A 24,871-nucleotide genomic window follows, 5' to 3' on the forward strand; every position below is an offset into this window, starting at 1 on the left:
GAGGATTGAAAAGAGAAGTTATTCAGGGTGAGGACCAGTTCAGTCAGTCGAAGGAGGGTGTCAGTGGAAGGGTTCAGGGTGAGGACCAGTTCAGTCAGTCGAAGGAGGGTGTCAGTGGAAGGGTTTCAGGGTGAGGACCAGTTCAGTCAGTCGAAGGAGGGTGTCAGTGGAAGGGTTTCAGGGTGAGGACCAGTTCAGTCAGTCGAAGGAGGGTGTCAGTGGAAGGGTTTTTCAGGGTGAGGACCAGTGAGTGATATCAAGGGAAAAGGGGATGATTCAGGAAAACGGTGTCAAGCAGATCAGCCATGATCTCACTGAATGACAGGGTGAACTCGAGGAGCTGAATGGGCAATATTGCTTGTGTTCTTAGGCATCAAAGTGTGGCCCAGCCATTGACACTCACATCCCACGACAGAATTAAACTGACCATTGATTTCGATCTCCATAAAGGAGAACAGATACTTAAGTATCAATGTGATTCTCTTTATTTCACAATAAGAACACAGTCTATTCTACAGTTCTAATGACATTTCATGGCTTTACCTCCTTTAATATTAACCTAACCAGTATGTAACCAAAATATGTTTCTGAACATCTTTTAAAAAAAGATATAGATTAAAAATTCCTGGTTTAAGTGCTGTTAACTTTACAAACTTCCTCAGATGACCCCCTTGTAAATGATATTGAAACAGCATGTTCACTGTTCCCATATGCTCACATTTCTTTATTTTCAGACCAATTGTTTGTTTTTCTGCATTCTTTCATTTTCTCCACAACTGAAGGTGTTGATCATTCCTTGCGTAGAGTGATTGCACTAGATTTCCAGTTTACTGCTCCCAAAATTGTGGGTGACATTGCAGATGAGCCACCTGCCAAGGAAGGCACCCAAAATGGCAAGTAAAACATCTAACCCACCCACCTCCACCAGATAATGGGCACCAGATGATGCTAGGATGGGCCTCAGCCAAACAGCTGTGTTGTGGCACGCAGCAGATCCTCAAAAATTAATCTAATCCAAGGTTGGAGTCAAGTTTTGTTCTGACTGATACTGGTAATGTTGGAGTGACAATTAGCCGATTTCTTTCTCCCTCCCAAGTCCAGGAATACTGGGACCAGCCCTAATGTTTGTCCAAGCCTCACAAAGCACAGGCCAATGTCTGAAACACAAAGCTTTCCTTGACCTGAATGAGCATTGCACCACCAACATCAACACTTCCTCAACAAAAATCTGCTCAGCGTCATTCTAACCTCTTGCCAAGATAATGTTAAAACCTTTGAACAAAAAAAATGCAGTAAAACTGGTGAAATGCTTGCACTGCGTTCTGTTTTCAGTCACTTTGATGAACAGCTGGTTGGCAATGAGTTTTTTTTTAAACAGGGCTTCCTGCCGGACCTCTGCATACACCATCTGACATGCTGCACTACGCGTTCGATTTGTTGGAGATAGGTTCAGTGTAGTATAATGGATCTCTTCCTCCTCCAGATGATTCTGTAGAAAAATAAAATCTTATCATTCATCTTAACAGAGAAGGAAGAGGGAGCTGGGGCAAGTGGACACTGGCAGGAAGTTCCCCTTCTTTCCTTGCTGGTTTCTGACTTTCCGCTCACCCCACCACTTAAGAAGAAAGGCTCAGGCCTTTGAGGTGATTCCGCAGGGCACCAATGATTTCCCAAAATAAAGCATGTAAGTCCTGCCACTCTCCCTTCCTGGAACTATCAGGGTTGATATTCCTATTTATAATCAAATTTTTATGGTTATAGGTTAGGAGCATATTTATAAAAAAACTGAAATAGTTTTATTATTCTAAAGTCAAAGTACAAAAGCTAGACAATTCAACAATTCACTTCCTTCAAGCAAGTTGTCTATCTAGATATTTATTAATGACTTGGATGAGGAGGTTGAAGGATGGGTTAGCAAGTTTGCAGACGACACAAAAGTTGGAGGTGTCATTGACAGTATAGAGGGCTGTTGTAGGCTGCAGCGGGACATTGACAGGATGCAGAGATGGGCTGAGAGGTGGCAGATGGAGTTCAACCTGGATAAATGCGAGGTGATGCATTTTGGAAGGTCGAATTTGAAAGCTGAGTACAGGATTAAGGATAGGATTCTTGGCAGTGTGGAGGAACAGAGGGATCTTGGTGTGTAGGTACATAGATCTCTTAAAATGGCCACCCAAGTGGACAGGGTTGTTAAGAAAGCAAATGGTGTTTTGGCTTTCATTAACAGGGGGATTGAGTTTAAGAGTCGTGAGATCTTGTTGCAGCTCTATAAAAAAAACTTTGGTTAGACTGCACTTGGAATACTGATTCCAGTTCTGGTCGCCCTATTATAGGAAAGATGTGGATGCTGTTGGAGAGGGTTCAGAGGAGGTAATGAATCTGTGGAATTGACTGCCACAGAGGCCTAAGGAGGACAAGTCAATGATTGTCTTTAAGACAGGGATAGACAGATTCTTGCTTAGTAAGGAGTTCAAGGGTTATGCTGAGAAGGCAGGAGATTTGGGTTGAGAAACATATCATGATCAATGGCAGAGCAGATTTGATGGGCCAAATAGCCTAATTCTGCTCTTATATCTTATGGTCTTGTGGATTTACCAGGAATGTTAATCTCCATTCAGATAACTTTTCCTGTCATCTCTGTCAAGAAATTTTGATAAAATTCTGCCTGCAGAACTCATTTCAATAAAGCTAACCATGGCTTTAATTTAGTTTCTTGCCTGAGCTGGCTGTTTGACATGTCAATTTTATTGATGACAGAAGACACTAAACATTTATAATGATAAATTGCTAACTAGCTGTTGTTCCAAGAGGAATGTAAAAAACATAATTATTAAGGCAGATATTATTGACTAATTTGTTTCCATGAACTTGTCATGTACATATTAGAGGCTACATTGTTGTTAGATAGGCCAATGGACTAGATGTAAAGTGTAATCCATTAGGTATAAAGCAAGGTCATGTGGTGTGGTGTTCCCGTCTCTTAACCAGAATATCTGGGTTTGAGTCCCACTCCAAGATCTGAGGCCAAGTAACATTAGTTCATAATATGGCCAAAATGTTTGTCTATCATGCTGCCAATCCTTCCAACACACACCAATGGCAGGCAGAGTGGGAGAGATTCCTGGTCAGTTAAGAAATAAGAACATTATTGGAGTTTCTACCCACACTAACCATAGCTCCAAGCTATAAGATGTGTGTAAAAGTGTGCGTTACTGCATTATGGATGGACAATAACACACCACCTCCCAACATGAAAGTACCTTGCGACCCCCTGAGGATGTGGCAAGTGCTTTATAAACAGACTGATGCTGCAAGTCATCACTTCCTTACCTCACTAGTAACTGCACTCCTATATGATGTCACCTGGTTCCTGGTCAATGCGAGAGCCCAACCTGATAGATTAAAATAAGAAGAATTTGAGAGAGAGAGAGAAAGGGGATTTTGTTTAAAAAAAAAGCAATTTTCATGTGCCTTAGGACAAGGTCAAAGTACTGCTGATTCAGGAAATTTGAAATACGAACAGGAAATACCTGAAACACTCAGGTCAAATGGCATTCTGCAGAGAGAGGAACAGAGTTAACAATTCAGATAGGCTTTTCCTTGAAACGTCGATTCTTCTGCTCCTCGGATACTGCCTGACTTGCTGTGCTTTTCCAGCACCACACTTGATTCTAATCTCCAGCATCTGCAGTCCTCACTTTCGGCTAATTCAGATTGATAAGCTATGTCCGGAACTAGAAGATGTTTGAGATAAAACAAGAAAAGCACCAGGTACAAATATGCAGGTGTTGCACAGAGAGAAACAACAAGGTCTAGAATAGGGTAGAGCAAGCAGGATCAATGTTAAGATGATGTGAGACATAAGCAAGTGATAAGGTAGGGCTAAAATAAAAAAATATTCTGGAAGTGGTAACAAATGGTTTGAATGAAATTGCAGCAATATTTCACCTCTTGTTCTGAAAGACTTATGACTCATTGGGGACTTTTGACCAAAAAAAAAGTTGGTTTAAGTCTTAAAACGCAAACCCTTGACCTCCCACATGGCCACTACTGGCTTAAACTTCGAATAGATGGTGGGCAGCCTACCACATTCAAGGAGGAGAGCTGGCACTTAAAATACAATAATTAAGTGGGAGGCTGCATGGTCACTTACCTTTTAACTTCAATTCTGATCCCAACTGAGCACAACTAAATTCCAAGTGAGGACTCAGTGGACCAGGAGCTGAGTGTTTTTACACCGAACTTCTGAAGTCATTTACGGTCATTTAAAATTGGGTTAACCACACGTTGTGGTTGACAGTAATTTACAAATACAATTCTTCTGTGATAAACCCATCTTCAGTTGTATTAGTCAGAGAAGGTGGCACTCTTAAATTGGAATATTTCTGAAACACATTTTGTCAAAGCTTTTCATCTTGCATTCGTCAAGATATTCACAAGAAATATCAAAACAAATTTTCCAAGAAGACAATGCTGAACGATTGGCCAGTGGACACTGACTGGTAGAGGCATTTCCATAGAGAATATATCAGTTAATGGTAACTCACAGTTAACTACTAAGCTTTGTTTAAATTTAAACCAAGCAAGTTGACTATGACTGGTCAGAACATTGTCATAGGAATGAACCAGTGAATGGCTGTTGCCTATTGTGTTTAAGTCAAAGAGACACAGTCTCTGTACATATTCAAGAATTGGCACCTTGCTATAAATCACTCATAGTACATGCACGTGCACCTCATTGTGAATCTGACTGGCAATCTCAAAGTAGTGTCAGCATACATTGTGGCACACTCATGATTATTTGGTGAATGATAACCAATTGCAGAATTGCATTTAATAATTTGTGGATCAGTTCACTGAACTTATAAACTCAACAATTTAAGCAGTTGTGCTCAGTTTTAAAGACTCCCATCCATGTCCAAATAGAGGGTGTTGCAATGGGATGCCCACGAGACCCTGTACACAGAAACATCTTTGTTTGATTCCATGAGAAAAATGTGTTGGATGGATAGACACTAAACTCATATCCCTTGCATATTTCTGATATGTACATGACACATTTGCTATATTGGAATAGCTGCAAGAATCTCTTTGCATGTCTCAATGGTCTCCTTTCTGCATTCAAATTGCTTTGCAGCGGTCAAATGAGCTGCCTTTCTATTACGTGCAAATTGAGAAATCTGGTGTTTCTTTACTACTGGGTAACAGGTCTATCTTCATGGGCCAGCACATGTTAAAATTCCTACAGTTCCACATGATATAAAATTGGCCTTGTCAGTAATCTTGGAAATAGAAAATGAGTCATTTGTTCACCATGTAAGCTTAATGCTGAAAAAGGCACATGTTCTGGGATAGAATCTACCCTGATCTGATCAATTTTCTCTATATATCATAAAAAACATTTGAATCAGCTTAAGGCTGCAACTTTCAGTTCTGAAAGGACCCGAGGTAACCTTGGAAAGGTAGGATATCTCAAATCGTTGACCAACAGGTGAAACTAGCTGTTTCATGCTGCTAACTACATTCCTGCTAACTTCTCCAGCTGCTGTGCAGACCTCCAAAGTCTCTGCATGGCAGTGGGTGGAAATACCGTAATATGCTGGCATGCCATTTGGCAAATGTGGACTATTGGGAGCACCTGCTTGTGTGCGCACCTTTAAGAAGGATTGTTTGTTGCCACTATGCAGTAGCAGCGAAAGTAGTGTTTGGCATTAACAAGAGGCTGCAATCAAGCAAACAAAACCATTCTGCCTACCACATAAACGAGTTACATGATGTAAGATTCAGTGCCTATGTGATACTAGGAATACAGTCTATAAATCACAAAGATATTGGATTATATCAAACATCCAGTCCCTTCTATTGTTTGCAAGAGATAAGTTACTGATCACACCCAACTAGCCTTTGTTTACAAAACTCAAAAAACAGAAAGTTCAACATTAACAAGGTTCAGTGATTTGACAATATTTGCTAAGTAATTCTAAGTGTGCTACGAATGACACTGGCAACCAAGTTAAGCTTGCCAGTCAGCTCACAGTGTGACGCACATGTACATATTAGACGCCTATATACACTCATACATATATTCATACACGCGGCCCTGTTCTTTGCAAACAGGAAGAACACAATCACACATTGCACCTGTTTCAATGATCAAAATATCATTTCCTGGCCCATTATGTCTTGACCAAAGTGCCTGGTTGAAATTTAATCAAAACTTGGCAGCTAATTGTCAATTAATACCAGTTGATGCATTCTCCATGGCAAAGCCTTCACCAATTAGAGCCCACTCGCCCACCAATCAGCTCTTCTCATTCAGGACAAAATGTTGTTCCCCTTTGCGTTGGTATTTTTTTGTAACTATCCTGATTCGTGTCGGATGAAACTTGGACAAAATGTGTTTTTTTTCAAGCAATAACCAAGTTTGGTTCCACCTGACACATATCAGGGAACATTTTCAAAAGCAAAGTGTCTTGAAAAACATTACTTTTTGAATTGCTGTGCAATTTCAGCTGGTTCTTGTCAGGTTTTATATCAACTGACTTGTGAATGTGCTGAACATAACCTCGAAGGAAAATAAATCTCTTTTTAAAGCCAATTCAACTGTGGTTTGAAAATAGCACCCAGCCTATTCCCAAACTGAAAACTCTACATCCAACGACGTACAAGTCATTCCTTTCTCTGCTTCCCAAAATGATGAAGCACATGGGGTAGGTCACTGTCCAGGAGTCTTGAGATTCTTAAAGATTTTGTCCTATGCTAACCAGAGTTCAGAATAGTCTTAACCATGAAACCCAGAGCATACCTTAAGTCAATTTGAAAAACATTCTGGTATCATCAAGGTACTGACTATACAAAGCCAGTTTACACTTGCAATAATCAAAAACAGAGTCCAACATTAAATAAGAGTTGGTGATTGGACAGTATTTGTTAACTAATTCTAAGTGTGCTATGAATTATGCTGACAACCAATTTAAGAAGCGCAATTAATACTAAATGTTTGGAAAATAGATCTAAACAGAATGAGAAAATGGCAGAAACTTGAGTCAACAGAGAAAGATGAGGCTCCAATGGCATAGTGCAAAGACTTCAGTGTGTAAATGCTCTCATGCACTCAGTCGTGTTCTACCAAGGATTCTGCATAGACACAGTGGGGCAGACTGCCTCCTTCCAGAAAGATCTGATGGGATTTAACAGAAACCAGTTGCCAGGGTTTGTTGCGATCTGCAAGTGGTTACTGTAATGGGTTTGAAAATCTATTGTGTTCTCCTTGCAGATCTCTGAATCCCATTGACAATGCTTCATATTATAAAATCAGTACATGTGGTGCATTTTCAAAAGGCTTTTGTTGAAGTCCCACATAAGGGGTTAGTATGCAAGGATGTGGCATGTGGAATTGGGAATAATATACTAGCATGGACTGAGAGCTGGTCAGCAAACAGGAAACAAGGAGCCAAATAAATAACTCATTTTCAAAGTGAAACGCGAGTTCCGCAGGGATCAGTATTTGAGCCCAGGTATTCACAAAATATATCAACAATTTGAATGAGGGAATTCTATGCAACATTTCCAAGTTTGCAGACAACGCAAAATTGGGTGGAGTTGTCAGCGGTGAGAAAGGAATAAAGTGGTTTCAAGGCAATTAAGATACATTCAGTAAGTCGGCAAATGTGTGCAGATGCAGTGTAACATGGATATTGTCCACTTTGGAAGGAAAAATAGAATGGTAGAATATTATTTAAATGGAGATAGATTGGGAAATAATGATGTATAAACAGATCAGGCTACCCAGTCACTGAAAGCAAGCCGCAACAAAGGCAACTGGTATGTTGGCCCTCATTGCAAGAAATTCAGTACAGAAGCAGCAATGTCTTGCTGCAGCTGTTCAGGGCCATGATGAGACCAGACGAGGAGTATCATGGGCTCTTTTAGTCTCCATCTAAAAAAAACTATACTTGGGAGTATACCAAAGATTCACTTGACTGATACCTGGGATGGCAGGATTGTCACATGAGGAGAGATTGGTTTGACCAAGCCTATATTCACTAGAGTTTAAAAAAAAATAATGGATCTCATTGAAACATATAAAATTCCAACAGGTCTGGATAGATTGGAATTGGCTAGAAGCCTAAAATAAGGGATCATGGTTTCAGGGTACAGAATAGATTATTTTCTCATTAAGACAGTGGTGGATCTGTTGAATTCACAGCTTCCTTAGGTGTAAAGGTACTGGGCATATTTAAGAAATGGATAGATTAAAGACGTCAAAGGGAAGATGTGAGAATGTTTGTGATAGTGGATAGGGATATATCATGAAAATACCGAATGAAGGAACAGGTTCATGGGACTACATGGTTTCTACTTACTATGTTTCTAAACCTTACTCTGTTGAACCTCTCGTGCAATTCTAGCAATCTCAATCTATTTAAAATGTTACAACAGTTGTTCCCATTGTCTCAGCCCTCTGCATAATGTCGAAGCTGACGTCCTCAACTTTGAAGTAGGAATAATGGGTTCCCCCTGACATGGAGAACATTCCGACAGCACCCGGAATGTCGTACAAGCTTGCATGCTGTTACACAAAGTGGAAGCAGCAGAGATTTAGAGAGGCATTTATAAGTCCATCTCAAGTCGCCCTGGCGAGTTGGGACAGCAGCCCTGCTGGTTACATTTGAGTCTGGGTGGGGGCAAGCTTTAATTAAGCAAATTGCTGGAAAAGCTCAGCAGGTGGCTCAGTGGTTAGTACTGCTGCCTCACAGCTCCAGGGACCTGGGTTCAATTCCAGCCACGGGCGCCATCTGTGTGAAGTTTGCACATTCTTCCTGTGTCTGTGTAGGTTTCCTCTGAATGCTCCGTTTCCTCCCAAAGATATGCAGGTTAGGTGAATTAGCCATGCTAAGTTTCCCAAAGTGTTAGATGCATTAGTCAGGGGTACATATGATGAATGGGTCTGGGTGGGTTACTCTTCGGAGGGTCAGTATGGACTTGTTGGGCCAAACAGCCTGTTTCCATACTGTAGATAATCTAATCAATTAAGGTCTGCTGTGGCATCCTTGGTGAGAAATCAGAGTTAAAGGTTTTGGGTCCAGTGACCCTTCCTCAGAACTGGAAGACCCGAAAGTTAACTCTGATTTCTCTCCACAGGTGCTGTTGCAGACCTGCTGAGCTTTTCCAGCAGCTTGCTTCATTAAAACTGGCCCTAACCCGGATTCAGTTGTAACCAGCTGGGCTCTAATTTCTGATTTGTTTTTAATTAAAAATCACACAACACCAGGTTGTAGTCCAGCAGGTTTATTTGGAAGCACTAGCTTTCGGAGCTAGTGAAAGCACTAGCACTCCGAAAGCTAGTGTGCTTCCAATTAAACCTGTTGGACTATAACCTGGTGTTGTGTGATTTTTAACATTGTACACCCCAGTCCAACACCGGCATCTCCAAATCCCGATTTGGTTTTGTTCTGGATGTAGGTTGCCCGCTGAGCTGAAAGGTTCACTTTCAGACGTTTCGTCACCCTCTTCGGTGAGCCTCCGGACGAAGCCCTTCAGCCCACTAAAGGACGGTGACGAAACATCTGAAAATGAGCCCTCCAGCTCAGCGAGCAAACTTACATCCAGAACCTCAACCCAAGCGACAAATCTTCTCAAAACTCGCTCTGATTTCTTTTTTGTTTCTGAATCCGCAGTTCTTTGGGTTTGATGAAGCAAGGCTGGAGGCTGGGAAGTAGAGTTTGTAAGGGGCAAGGGCCAGTTCTCAGCTGCTTCCAGAAAGCACTGCACTTTATGGGTTAGCACTGCTGCCTCACAGCGCCTGAGACCCGGGTTCAATTCCCGCCTCAGGCGACTGACTGTGTGGAGTTTGCACGTTCTCCCCGTGTCAGCGTGGGTTTCCTCCCACAGTCCAAAGATGTGCGGGTCAGGTGAATTGGCCATGCTAAACTGCCTGTAGTGTTAGGGGCAGGTGTAAATGTAGGGGAATAGGTCTGGGTGGGTTACGCTTCGGCGGGTCAGTGTGCACTTGTTGGGCCGAAGGGCCTGTTTCCACACTGTAAGTAATCTAATCTAAAATTATAATGAATGGAATAGTCACAAACCCTGGCGCCAATGGACGGGTTGGGCCCGTTTCCATGCTTCCCTAAAACGGCAAGGCTTACTCACTTTGCCACTCCGACGAGACGTTCCTGCGGTGAGGCAGGAAAGAGCAGGCGGCTCCTGCGACGGTTGCGACCGTTGGCTCCTGGGGGCGCGCGCTCGCGGGGCCGGGCCCTGGGGCGGGAGCGCCGCGGGGCCGGCCGCTAGCGCCCCCTGGCTCAGCTGACCGTTCGGCGGCGGCGTCGTCGTCGGCTCAGCAGCGCGAGGCGGAGGGCTTGGCGGGAAAGGAGGGCAGGCGCCGCGGGTGAGGGCGAAGCTCGCCTGCCCGCTCGCGGCGCCGCCCTCCGCCTCCTCGCTCCCGCCCGCCCGCGGCAAGGCGCACCGCAGGAGGTGGGAGACCGTCTCGAAGCCCCGGTCGACGCGCTCCGCCAGGGTGTCCAGCCGACCCGTCAGCCTCTCCAGGGCCGAGCAAACGTCGGCGCCCAGCGCCCGGACGGCGGCCGTTTGAGCTTCGATCAGAGCCTCGAGGGTGGGCGCCGGGCTCTCCGGCTGAGGGGGCTCTGCCACCGCACTCTCCCGGGGGGTGCTGGCGCTTTCCAGGGTGGCCTGCAGAGTGGAAACCACGTGCGACACCACCCCGCACATGGCGGAGGTGGACTCCTCCATGCTCTCGGACATGGCGCTCAGTGTCTTCGGCAGGCCCTCCAACACCTGGTACAGCCGCTGGTGAGCTTCCAGCATCTTCCGTTTGACGGCCGGGTCCCGCGGGTCGTCCCACTCGGCGGCACCGGGGAAAGGTAAGGCCCGCCGGCGCGACGCCTCCGAACCCGGGGCCTCCGGTTTCCGCTCCGACCCGCCGAGCGGAGAGGGGCCCTGGGCCTCACCCAGGCCCGACCCGGGCTGGGCCAGCTGCGCGGGGGAGGCCGCGGGTTTGTCTTCCGCCGAAGGCTCCTCTTGGAAAACCTCCCGAGGACCTGCGGGGGGAGAGAGAGAAAGAAGAGAAACGGGGCAAGAGTCAGGGTTGGGAAGGAACTCTGGGCGGTTAAAAGGCTAGCGCTTGCAGATTGAGCCGTACTGGGCGGGGTCTTGATGCTGACTGGGATTGCCTGGGCCGTGTGAAGAGGCACGATGCTGAGGCAGTCGCCGTGCTCGGAGAAACCGCCCGCCTCGCCGTCTCCGATGCTGATCTCCCTCGGTGTCCCGCTGATGTCCATCGCCGATTGCTCCGCAGGGGTGAGAGCTACAGCATCAGTTGTGCCCCCACCCAGCCTGCTCCTCTCCCTCGTGTTGTGCGCTGCCTTTTCCTGCAGATCAGAAGGAGTGAGGTAGACGCATTACCTGAAAGATCATCACGAGACAAGTAGAACAAGTAATTATTGTTAACAGACATGAAGACCCAGGTAATACCATTATGAAGGTTTAAGTGAAACAATACAAGCCTTCTACATTTATAGAATTTAAAAATTCAATGGACCTGGATCTGCACCTTAAGTGCTGTGAGCTGCAGGACCATGTGCAGGAAAGTGAGATTAGGAAAAAAAAACACCTGAGTGTCTCTGGGTCGAGATGTGGAGGTAAAAGTGAGGTCTGCAGATGCTGGAGATCAGAGCTGAAAATGTGTTGCTAGAAAAGCGCAGCAGGTCAGGCAGTGTCCAAGGAGCAGGAAATTCGACGTTTCGGGCATGCCTGACAAGATGTGGAGGTGCCTGTGTTGGACTGGGGTGGACAAGGTCTGAAGATATACAACACCAGGCAGCCTGAAAGTTTGGTGATTTTAAATAAACCTGTTGGACTATTTATCTCTCCACCCCAGAGACTCCCAGCCTCATTCCTGATGAAGGGCTTTTGCCCGAAACGTCTATTTTCCTGCTCCTCGGATGCTGCCTGACCTGCTGTGCTTTTCCAGCACCACTCTCATCTTGACTATAACCTGATGTGTGTGACTTCTGACACTATACCTGGTGCTCCAAAAGCTTGTGATTTCAAATAAACCACTTAGACTATAACATGGTGTGTATGACGTTGGACACGACACCAGACGCTCTGAAAGCTTGTGATTTCAAATAAAACCTGTTGGACTGTAACCTGGTGTGTGTGACTTATGACCTTGTCTCTGGGTCAGCATGGACAAGGTGGACCAAATAGTCCCCTTCTGTGTTGTATCATTTCTATGGTTCTATGCATCTTCTGTTAAGTTTGATGCATCATATGTTGTCAGGTTAAGTTCATTAAATTTGTAGTCGATTGTGTGGTACTGGAAAAGCACAGCAGGTCAGACAGCATCTAAGGAGCAGGAAAATCACTGAGAATTCCTGATGAAGGGCTTTTGCTCAAAGCATTCACACTCTTGACTCTAATCTCCAGCATCTGCAGTCCTCACTTGCGCCCACTTCATTACATTTGCAGCCATTTTAACACTATATATGATTTATATAAAGAAGGGGACTGATCTGTCACATTGTGTATTAGTCCTTGATCCTGTTTGCAGAATGCTGGGGGGATGAAAGCTGGGATTCAATAATTTTCATGCAAAGTCCCAGACCGCCTCCTGCCTTTTGATGAGGAAGATATATAGTTTGAGATATTTATCAGTTAAAGGTCTTAAATGAACTGGGGTCATTGCAATTGTCAGCTGAGGAAGAGTCATGAGGAGAGGTGCAGGAACAGATTTGTCTGTAGTTTTATTTCATGACTTTGAAAGGAAATAATAGAGTGGGTGGAGAAGAACATGTCCCATTGGTCAAAGGGCAAGTTTGGGATGAAAAACACAGCCTTAGGGCCAAACTTTACAGGAGAGAAATTAGGAAACACTTCTGCATGCAGTAGTAGAAGTTTGAAGATCAAGTAAAAAAACACTAGAGTCACTGATGAAATGTAATGTAAGTGGACTTGTAATAAGAGACATAGATTAAAATCCCACCACAGCCACTGGTGGAATTTAAATTCAATAAATGTGGAATCAAGAACTATTAATTGATAGTTGTGAAAGAAACACGTCTGGTTCACTAATGTCCTGTAGAGAAGGAAATCTACTGTCGTTACTCTGTCTGGCCTCCATGCGATTCTAGACCCACAGTAATGTGGTTAGACCTTAACTGCCCTCAAATGGCCAGGCCCTCAGTTCAAGACCAATTAGAGATGGGCAAAATATGTTGGCCTCGTCAGTGATGCCAACATTCCAGGAATGAGTTCAACACACGGTCACTGAGTTAAGATCAGGGCAGTAATGACCTCACTGAATGGCAGAACAGGCGTGTGGGGCTGAATGGCCTGCACGTGTTCCTAGATGTGAAACATATGTCTGGTAATAGTTTGCATGTGTACTCAGTGAGTGGGAAAGGTTTTGCTTTAATTCATTCAAGGACATGGGTGTTGTAGGTTCGGCCAGAATTTATTTCTTGTCTCTAATTATCAGTTTGGGAGTGGGGGGAAGGAGGATATAGAGGGGAGTGCTGCAGGGCAGTTACTTGTCCACAAGCTGCCACATGAAGGTCTGGGTCCTGGGTGTTTGACTTGTTACATCATAACAGGACATGGAAATTGCAGTCATCAGGTATGATTGTTTCCTTCGAACAGAGAGGCGTGACTTAACGATATTGATGGATTTGAGAGACTGAACAGAAAAGTCCTGTTACCCCTTGCAGAGAGGTCAATTATCAGAGGGTCCAGATTTAAGACGATTGGAGAAAGGGTCATCAGCAATTCTTCGCGAGTGACTATGTTTGTCCACCAAGGTCATCCTGTGTTACTGGTCAGGGATTCTGTGGTTCCTTGTGTGGTGAATGAACCTAATCCTAGAGCCACATCTCTAAACACCCATTTGGCAGGTACATCTGTCAAGCAGAAGGAGTAAAGGGGATGAGGAATAACTTTTCCACCTGGAGTGGGGATCTCGAATTTGTTCCCAAGTTGACATGGAAGCCCTCAGCCACTTCACAAGGCACCTGGATCTGCACCTACAAAACTCCAGGTGATGGAAAGTGAGAATAAAAATGGGTGGCTACACTGCAGAGAAGATGGGCAGAATGGCATCTTCCTGTACTGTAACTTTCTGTGGACGAACGTATGGGAGAGTTTGAAGGGTTCTGAACTGAACTTCAAACGTGTTTTCTGCATCTACATGTGCTGCCTGACTTGCTGAGTTTCTCCAACACACATACACACACACACACATTTGAACTTTGACTTACCCTGGCTGAACGAGTGAGATCATTGAATCTCTTCCTGCACTGGATCCAGCTCCTCGGGGTGATGCTCAGTCTGCTGACCTCCTCGGCCACTTCCAGCCACGCTTTCTTGGAGAGGCTGCTGTGAAGCTTCTTCCCGGAGCGAGGGAAAAGCACCTTGGCCCTGGCTCTGACCGCCGCCACCAGCACCTCCAGGGAGGTGTCTGAAAACCGGCGGGCCACCTTACCCCTCCTCGCAGCCATGGGCGGAGGCAGGGGGAAGCCACGGTGGATGGCTTTTGGGTATTATCTGGGTTGGAGAAGGACGGAGCCGCTGCCGGAAATTGCGCTGAAACAGAGGGAAGGGCAGGAAAGTGGGCGGTCGGCTGGACGGGCGTAATGTCGCGTTGAGAGTGAAATAAGTGCAGGTTTCTGCCGTTAAAATCCGCCTCGGTCGGCGGCGGCGAGTTCCCCGCTGTCTGGTTAAAATCGCGTCTGCAGCCGCTTGCCTCCCCCTCTCCTGGAGGGAAAGGGCCGAGTGCTGGAATTTAAAGCTGACAGACAGCCCCCCCCCCCCTCCCTGTTCAGAAATTAAAATGCAACAAATTAACAGCCATCCTGACTTCTGAAGGTATCCCCATTTTGGGGGGCGCCTTGTGGTGCTTTGGCAGTGTCTCTATCATGGACCCGAGACACCAGGTGAAAGTCCCATCTGCTTACCTTAAACGTCCTGAACATAACCATTACTTAGAGGAGAAAGTGAGGGCTGCAGATGCTGGAGATCAGAGCTGAAAATGTGTTGCTGGAAAAGCGCAGCAGGTCAGGCAGCATCCTAGAAGCAGGAGAGTCGACGTTTCGGGCAGAAAATTCCTGAAGAAGAGCTTATGCCCGAAACGTCAATTCTCCTGTTCCTTGGATGCTGCCTGACCTGCTGCGCTTTTCCAGCAACACATTTTCAGCCATAACCATTACTTACTCTAACCTCACATTATGTTTAACATAAGCTTACCGTGCACTTTAATCTTAGATTTACTATAACCATATACTTCCTATAACATTAACTATGCACTTATTTTAAACTTATCGTAAATTTACTGTCACCTTATCATCCACTTGTTAAACCTTATATTTGCTACTATCCTGCCTTGCACTTAACAATAACCTTATGTTATCTGCTTTGGAGGTGTGCAATAACATCTTCTGCACAGATAAATTCGGGGGGAAAATGGGTTAAAAATTATCATTGGCAACAACCCCAGTATCTCCCACGACAGAGTCCACATGTTACATGTTGCAAATTTTAGTTTTTTTAAAAAATGCACCTTTCTTGAGCTGCAAGATGTACAGCACGGCCGCCAGTAGAAATAGGATGGAAATGACAGCCAACGCCAGGAAATAAACAGACCGAGGACCGAGGGATCCGCAGCTCTCGCACCTAAAGCCCTCAGTTGGAGGTGGGGAATTGCTGGCATCGTCCGGCCCTGAAATTCAAACATAGTCATCAGAGATAGCCAAGGAGAGAACAATAGATCCGCTTCAGGATCCCCCTTCCCCCCCCCCCCCTCGCCCCCTTCGTCCCCCCCTCCCCCTTCGTCCCCCCTTCACCCCCCCCCTTCCCCCCGCCACCCCCTTTCGCAAAACTAAAACTAACAAATTTTCGCATCTGTTTATCTCTACCTTTTATGGACACGGAACAAATGTTTTAAAATGCATTCAAACGGATTACATTTAGGGAAACGTGTTCCCGCCTGTCCTTCTGTCATTCTTCCTTTTGCACAAAGTTAAAAATCACACAACACCAGGTTATAGTCCAACAGGTTTAATTGGAAGCACACTAGCTTTCGGAGCGACGCTCCTTCCAAAAGCTTGTGCTTCCAATTAAACCTGTTGGACTATAACCTGGTGTTGTGTGATTTTTAACTTTGTCCACCCCAGCCCAACATCGGCATCTCCAAATCATTCTTTTGCACGAGGTAACTTAAATGAAACAAAGTCATAGAGACATACAGAATGGAAACAGACCCTTGATTCAACTTGTCCATGCCCACCAGATATCCTAAACAATCCTATTTGGTCCATGTCCCTCCAAGCCCTTCCTGTTCATATATCAATCCAGATGCCTTTTACGTGTTACAATTTTACCAGCCTCCATCACTTCCTCTGGTAGCTAATTCCATACATGCACCAAACTCTGCATGAAAATATTGCCCTTCTTGTCTTGGCTATTTACCCTATCTACACCCTTATGATTTTATAAACCTCTGTAAGGTCCCTCCTCAACTTTCAACATTCTGGGGAAAACAGCGTATTCAACCTCTTCCTATAGCTCAAACCCTCCAATTCTGGCAACATTCTTGTAAATCTTTTCTGAACCCTTTCAAGTTTCACAATATCCTTCCTATAGCAGAGAGACCAGAATAGAACGCAGTATTCCAAAAGTGACCAAACCAATGTACAGCCAAAACATGACCTCCCAATGCCTATACTTGATGCACTGATCTATAAAGGTAAGCATACCAAATGACTTCTTCACCATCCTATTTACCTGTGACTCCACTTTCAAGGAGTTATGGACATTCATTCCAAGGTCTGTTTGTTCAGCAACACTCCCCAGTACCTTACCATTCAGTGTATAAGTCCTGCCCTGATATGCCTTTCCAAAATGCAGCATCTCACATTTATCTAAATTAAACTCCATCTGCCATTCCTTGGCCCATCTGATCAAGGTCCTGTTGTACTCTGAGGTAACCTCAGATGATGGTAAATATATAGTGAATCCAGTACATGAACAGTGAGAATACATGTGATAACTTCTGTTAGAAAGTCCACAGAGCCTAACCCTAAAACTGAAGGGACTACCTAAGATTGTTAGCCTCTTTCTGCTACACTTGGCTCAGGTCCTGCTTTTGACATCTGCACAGCAGTCTGGACAATGTGAGATTGTGGAAATAATTCACACTTAAGGCAACAAGAAGCGTTTGTGTTGATGACATTCACAAACTTACCTTAAACGTCCTTAACATGACCATAACCATTACTTACTCTAACCTCATGTTATGTTTAACATAAGCTTACCGTGCACTTTAACCTTAGATTTACTATAACCATATACTCCCTATAACCTTAACTATGCACTTATTTTAAACTTATCTTAAATTTACTGTAACCTTATCTTGAACTTGTTAAACCTTATATTTACTACTATCCTGCCTTGCATTTAACAATAACTTTATCTTACATTTACTATAACCTTACACTTACTATAAGTTCACACCGTTCTTAAATAAATAACTTGTAGTTATTTTGCTCCTTTCCCACCATGAGTATATCAGAAGTCTTCACAGCACTTTGAATATGTTTTGGACTGTAGTCACTGTGGTACTGCAGGGAAAGAGATTGCTAAATTCTGAATGAAGACTGACAAATAGAAATTGGCTAAGAGATTGCATTGTGTGTTTTGGGTCATTTGGTTGGCGTAATACTGCCCAGAGGGGACTTTGCAAAGTTATTTCAGTTTCCGATTTCCAGCAGGAAATTGCAAGTCTAGAATTACAAAACTAGAATTACAAAGGTTGATTTGTTCTATATTCTCAGCTTTTGACTGATATGATCTCCACATTGGAAAAAAGTTAGTTTCTTTCTGCTGGTACATGTACAGGTTGTCCGTCTGATCTTGTAATCTGCTGGTGCGGTTTGAGGTATAGTATGTATGGGGAAAACAGACATATGAACAAAAGAGATAGCAACAAAAGGTCATTCAGCCCTTAAAGTTGCTGAGCTGTTCTCTTCCACTCTCTTCTATCAGACAGAAGATACAAAAGTTTAAAATTAAAAACAACAAATTTAAGAACAGCTTCTTCCCCACTGTTATCAGACTCATATATTAGAGTTGCTCTTTCTCTGCACCTTCTCTGTGACACTATTCTGCATTCTGTTCTGTTAGCCTGATGTACTTATGCAACGATGATTTGTCTGGTTAGCATGCAAAATAATACTTTTCATACATGTGGCAATAATGAATTAGATCAAATCAAAGGTCATGGCTGAGCATCTATCTCAATTCTATACTCCTACACTATTGCTATACTCCCTTAGTACATAAAACAAGTACCTCAATAACTGAGCATCTTAACCCTCTGTGGTAGAGAATGCCTTCAGGTGAAGAAATTTCTCCTTATTTCACATATTCACATATTCGTAGCTCTATACTTGCTAGGCAATGGAGGCATTCTCCCAGTAGCTACGCTCAAGCCCCTTAAAAATTTTGTTTCAATTAGAACACCTCTCATTGTTTGAAAGACGAGGGAATATCAGCTTAGTATTTTTGATCTTTCTTCCCAAAAATCAGAACAAGGAACATACATTGTGTTCCCTCAGAGACAAATTCTTAATTAAGGAGACCAAACTGTACATAGCATTCCAGATACAATAATACTAATATGTCATTATTCTCATGCTCCCATTTCAATGCAATAAATGCTAATACATCTAATTGTTCCAGCAAGTTAACTTTACAGGTCCTTTTGAATACCTGTATTTCCTAGTCTACTAACATTTGAGAAATATTATGCATCTCTAACCTTTCTACCAAAATAGATAACATCACATTAAACATTATATTCCACATAGTTGCTCATCCATTTAACCTGTCTCAACATTTTGCTTTTTTTTTGCAGTTCCTCGTGGTTTACATTTCCACCTAACTCTTTATTATTGATAGGCTTGAATGCATTATACTCGGTCCCCTCATATTATTCATTGACTTTGATTATCAATGGCTGAGACCCAGGTGCTGATCTTTGTCATTTTGTGCTACCCCGAAAATATCTTGTTTATTCCTACTGTCTGTTTTCTGACCATTAAAGCAATATTTAATCCATGCCTATATACAACTGCTAATCCCGTGAGCCCAACGTTTATGAAGTAATTGTGTTTGTACATTTTTTGAATCTCCAAATATATTACACCCACTGTTTTCCTCTGATCTACTCTTACAACCTGAAAAAGTGCTAACAGATGAATCAAACATGATTTGATCCCTATTATCATTTTTTCCTGTATCTCTCATGCTTACTGCTACTCTTTGTTTTTACTCAGCAATAGACCTTTACAAATCTGCTTTATGTTTCTTGATAGTTTCCTCCCAGATTCTCTCATCTCATAGAGTCCCTTCAGTGTGAAAGCAGACCATTCACTCCTTCAAGTCTACACTGACCCCGCTGGAGAGCATCCTTTCTAGCCTCCATGTCCCAACCTTATCCCTATAACTCTGTATTTCTTTTGGCTAGTCCATCTAACTGACACATCCCCGGACACTATGGGCAATTTAGCATGGCCAATCCATCTAACCTGCGCATCTTTGGACTATGGAAGGAAACTGGAATACCTGGAGGAAACCCAAGCAGATATGGGGAGAATGTACAAGTTCCACACAGGCAGTCGCCCGAGGGTGGAATTGAACCCGAGTCTCTGATGCTGTGAGGTATCATGCTGATTACTGAGCCAATTGCTACCCAGTTGAACTCAGTCATTTGTTGCTCACCTTTTACTGAATTCCAAAATTCTCCAAGTGCTCAGGTTTGCTTCTCTTTTCTTTTTCCACATCACAATAAGCTCCATTTTTTAATGTAATGCTACCGTAAAATTGCTTTGTTAACCATAGCTGGGTGACCATGTCTGTTGGGGTGTTTAATCCTTGAGAGTATACTTGTTGAAATTTATAAAATTATTTTGCCAACATCCACTGCATATTTACACTTAGTATCACATTAATTTATTTAATTCAGATTTCCAATGAACTTAGCCAACTTTTCCCTTATAGTGGCATAGTTTGCTTGGTTCAGATTTTAATATCAGTTGGAATGAAACCATTCTCAAAATATATATTCTTAAGCTATGTATTCTTAAACTATGAGGAGCGTGTGGTATAGTGATAATGTCACTGGGCCACTAATGTAGAAATCCCGCTGTTCGAATGCTGCCTGACCTGCTGTGCTTTTCCAGCAACACACTTTTGACTCTGATCTGCAGCGTCTGCAGACCTGACTTTATCTTAATGTTTAGGGGAATTGAGTTTGAATTCTGCCATGGTAGATGGTTAAAATTTGACTCCATTGAAAAAGCTGGTTTAATGCCAACTGTGTAACCACTGTCAGTTGTCGTAAGAACCCATTCAGTTCACTAATGCCCTTTAGGAAGGAAACTTTCCATCCTAATCTGGTTTGGCCTTCATGTGCCTCCAGACCCACAGCACTGGAGATGATTTTTAATTGCCTTCTAGGCAATTACATTAGATTAGATTAGATTCCCTATGGGCAGTAAATGCTAACTTAGCCAACAATGTCCATGTCCCGTGAACAAATAATATTTGGGGGAGCATGGTGGTAGTGGGCGGTGTGGTGGCACAGTGGTTAGCACTGCTGCCTCACAGCGCCAGAGACCCAGGTTCAATTCCCGCCTCAGGTGACTCTCTGTGTGGAGTTTGCACATTCTCGCCGTGTCTGCGTGGGTTTCCGCTGGGTGCTCCGGTTCCTCCCACAATCCAAACATGTGAATTGGCCATGCTAAATTGCCCGTAGTGTTTGGTGAAGAGGTAAATGTAGGAGTATGGGTCTGGGTGGTATACGCTTCGGCGGGTCGGTGTGGACTTGTTGAGCCGAAGGGCCTGTTTCCACACTGTAAGTAATCTAATCTAAAAATTATCATTTTATTATCATTCTTCCACAAACGTTATTCATATTAATTCAGTTTTTAAATTGTATATAAAATAAAAAAAAACCTGTTCCCAAGGTGATTCCTCAATATCTAGAAGATTTAGATAATTTAGAAAACTGCAAAAATGAATCACCTTTACAATATTACTGCAATTTGGTTTGCACAGCTAAATGAAGATTTAAATCCCCAATAACTACCATATTGAACTTGTTACATAGTTTCCTGATTTATAGTCTGCCTAACACGACTGCAAATCTTAGTGCTTTTTTAAGATGCACTAAGCAACAAGCTGAAATAAAATATGTATTGAGAAAAAACAACATTGTGAACCTGCAGCAACTTACGCTATTCATGGGCAAAATGATAGAGCGCAGAGGTATTTGCGCCCTACCTAGTACAAAGAATATTTACAGCAAATATTTATGAAGTCTATATTCCTCTACTATCAATGTTTTCTGTACATTTTTGTAGCTCCATCCAAATTAATTAATAAAGTTTTTCAATTTTAAGAGCTAATGTTCTTTCTCTCTATGGTTTTTATCCCATTCCTTTATTATCATGGTTACACTTCTCCTTTTTGCTTTACCAATCTCTTCTAGAAGTCAAGTGTTTTTATCCCATCCCTTTATAATCAAGATTTCTCTTTCCTTTTTGGTTAACTAATCTCTTCTCGAAGTCAAGAGTATTGTAACATTTATTTCCCAACATTGGTCACTGTGCGACTCCCATCTTTTATTAAATCAAGCTCATTAAATTCTAGCTGTGCTGCTCATGTTATCTGTTTCACCATGAATATGTTGTGCCTTCAGATATAGAGCTGCTTGCTTTAACCTTTTTTGGGTTTTTTTTCTGATTTCACATTCATCAGTAAAATCTTATACTCTTTAATTGGTTTGGCAAAAGCAACAGATGAATGAATGGATCAACGCAAGCGTTCATCTAACAGGACATTAAAAAAGATCACTAAGTTCATCAGATATTGTCCTGGTAGTCTCATAGTACACTGATACAGAATGTTGAATTGCCATCTTTCAACCAAATCTCAGTCATATATATATAGTATGCCTAAATGCCAATCTGTATTCAGCTTGTTTATCTTATTCCTCGTGCTCCTTATATTAAAATATATTCCATTCAGAGTCATAAACTCTCTACAGTGAAGAAAGAGGCCATTCGGCGCATTGAGTCTATACCAACCCTTCAAAGAGTATCCCACACAGACCCAACCCTGCACTACCATGGTTAATCCACCTAAACCTGCACAACTTTGGACTGTGGCAGAAAATTGGAGCACCCAGAGGAAACCCACGCAGAGATAGCGAGAATGTGAAAACTCCACGCAAGCAGTCAGCCAAGGCTGCAATCACACCTGGTCCCCGTACCACCAAATCTATGATTTGGAGATGCCAGTTTATAGTCCAACAGGTTTAATTGGAAGCACTAGCTTTCGGAGCGCTGCTCCTTTATCAGGTCATTGTGAAGTACACAATTGTAAGACACAATTTATAGCAAACGTTTACAGTGTGATGTAACTGAAATTATACATTGAAAATTACCTTGATGGTTTGGTAAGTTTCTCATCTGTTAGAATTATCATGTTAGTTTTACTTCTTTCATATGTAAAGCACAAAACATTTTTAAAAAGTTACATTCTCAGGTTAACTTTAACAATTGGTATCAGCCCAGATAATCTGTTGAAGGTGTTAGCCCCCGGTGTGCTGTTGTCTGTGCCATAATGTTTAGACTGATTCTAATCTAAAAAATGAGCTCACACACACACATACACAGACACACACTCCCACACTCATACATGCACCCTCTCACAGACTTAGACCACTTTACACTCACACATACACTTATACACTCTCTCTCACAGAAACTCACACACACACTCCGACAGACGCACACACTCCGACACTCACACAAGCACCCTCTCACAGACTTAGACCCCTTTACACTCACACACGCGCGCACACACACACGTATACACGCTCTTCTCACAGACACACACAATCCCCCCCACCACCACCACAGACAGACACACGTACACATATACGTTTGTGGGGTGGCTTTGTACTTGCGGAGTTACATTGTACTTTGTTCAAAAACTGTATGAATCCATGTAAGACTCTGTTAACTCATTTTTTAGATTAGAATCAGTCTAAACATTATGGCACAGACAACAGCATACCGGGAGCTAACATCTTCAACAGATTATCTGGGCTGATACCAGTTGTTGAAAGTTAACTTGAAAATTTTAATTTTACAAAAAGGTTTTGTGATTTACATATAAAAGAAGAGAAACTAACATGGTCATTCTAACAGATGAGGGACTTACCAAACAATCAAGGTATTTTTCAATGTATAATTTCAGTTACATCACACTGTAAACTTCTGCTATAAATTGTGTACTCCACCACCACCTGATGAAGGAGCAGCGCTCCGAAAGCTAGTGCTTCCAATTAAACCTGTTGGACTATAACCTGGTGTTGTATGATTTTTAACTTTGTCCCCCAAATCTAGCCTTGGTAAACTCACTTCTTTCTTACCAAGCCTGTGTTTTCTTTGTCTTCCAGACTCACTCACTTGCATTTTAACTTCTAATTCCATCTCAGCTGCTCTCCCCTCTGAAATACTTGCCAAGATTCCATCAGCCTGTCAATCCAGTTCAAATTCATCCAACAGCATTTGTAAACCTCCCCATGAGATGATTACTCCTGTTCCTGGTCAGCTGTAACCTGTCCAGTTCAAACTGGACCCCCAACCCCTAGAAATAGTCCCAATATTTTTTTAATTTCAAAAATAAACTTTATTAATTAAAAAAATCTTTATATCCATACATAGTCACTAGACCAGTTTGGTTTTGTACAGTCTTTGCATATGGAGAGCAAGCAAACATTGGAGTTTGACATTCCCGACAGTTTCAACAAACCTAAGGCATTTCTTACTTAGGAGAAAGTGAGGACTGCAGATGCTGGAGATCAGAGCTGAAAATGTGTTGCTGGAAAAGCGCAGCAGGTCAGGCAGCATCCAAGGAACAGGAGATTCGACGTTTCGGGCATAAGCCCTTCTTCAGGAAGAAGAAGGGCTTATGCCCGAAACGTTGAATCTTCTGTTCCTTGGATGCTGCCTGACCTGCTGCGCTTTTCCAGCAACACATTTTCAGCATTTCTTACTTATGCAAGATTCTTTTTGCATATATTTCAGGGTCCAATAACTGAACGGACCCCTATTGTACTTTGGCTGAAAGAGCTTAGATGGTGGTCTTTCCATACCTAAGGCCCCCTGTCACCCACTCCTTTCAATGATGCTGACTGCCTGTCACGGAGTCTTCACCTTCCCTGGTCCTCTCAATTGTTGACTAATCGTGACACAATGGCTCAGTGGTTAGCACTGCTGCCTCACAGCGCCAGGGACCCAGGTTCGATTCCAGCCTCGGGTGACTGTCGATGTGGAGTTTGCACATTCTCCCTGTGTCTGTGTGGGTTTCCTCTTGGTGCTCCAGTTTCCTACCACAGTCCAAAGATGTGCAAGTTCGGTGGATTGGATATGCAAAATTGCGCATAGTTTCCAAGGATGTGCAGTCTAGATGGACTAGCCATGGGAAGTATAGGGCGGTGGGTCTGAGTGGGCTGGTTTTTGGAGGGTCAGTGTGGACGTAATAGGCAAAATGGCCTGCTTCTCTACTGTAGAGATTCTATGCAAGGTAAATATGTGTGGTCGAGAGATTTGGGAAAGTTAAACGCTTTTCTTTCTCCTCTCATTGTCATGTTCCAATTTACTTGGTTCCTAAAATGCTATTTTCTGAAAGACGGCTGTGACATTCCTATTGAAGTGAATCAATACAAACTCTCAATTATTTCCTAAGGGAATCAGTTCCTTGGATTGGCCACTGAAAGAGTAAT

General features: G+C 43.1%; 1 protein-coding gene across 2 annotated transcripts; it reads right to left on the bottom strand.

The window, feature by feature from the left end:
* Positions 1-1,401: 1,401 nt before the first annotated feature.
* LOC132831287 (large proline-rich protein BAG6-like) lies at positions 1,402-14,688 on the bottom strand. Of its 2 annotated transcripts, none has more exons than XM_060849331.1 (5): positions 14,277-14,688; positions 11,162-11,390; positions 10,153-11,060; positions 3,331-3,392; positions 1,402-1,489 (listed from the first exon to the last, which is right to left on the bottom strand). In XM_060849331.1, the coding sequence occupies exons 1-4, from the start codon at positions 14,514-14,516 to the stop codon at positions 3,375-3,377; spliced, it is 1,395 nt and encodes a 464-aa protein (XP_060705314.1). In that variant the 5' UTR covers positions 14,517-14,688; the 3' UTR covers positions 1,402-1,489; positions 3,331-3,374. The 2 variants fall into 2 exon arrangements, with proteins under 2 accessions (XP_060705314.1, XP_060705315.1); XM_060849332.1 differs by having other exon boundaries at positions 11,162-11,424; positions 14,277-14,331.
* Positions 14,689-24,871: the final 10,183 nt, after the last annotated feature.

The sequence above is a fragment of the Hemiscyllium ocellatum genome, chromosome 33 (genome assembly GCF_020745735.1).
Source record: "Hemiscyllium ocellatum isolate sHemOce1 chromosome 33, sHemOce1.pat.X.cur, whole genome shotgun sequence".
In the NCBI taxonomy this organism is placed as follows: domain Eukaryota; kingdom Metazoa; phylum Chordata; class Chondrichthyes; order Orectolobiformes; family Hemiscylliidae; genus Hemiscyllium; species Hemiscyllium ocellatum.

Coding starts and splice junctions, on each gene's coding strand:
- LOC132831287 (XM_060849331.1), bottom strand. CDS start 14,516: ATGGCTGCGAGGAGGGGTAAGGTGGCCCGCCGGTTTTCAGACACCTCC. Junction 11,391..14,276: donor ATCTCACTCGTTCAGCCAGG/GTAAGTCAAAGT, acceptor TCTGATCTGCAG/GAAAAGGCAGCGCACAACAC. Junction 11,061..11,161: donor CAGCATCAAGACCCCGCCCA/GTACGGCTCAAT, acceptor CTCCCCCCGCAG/GTCCTCGGGAGGTTTTCCAA.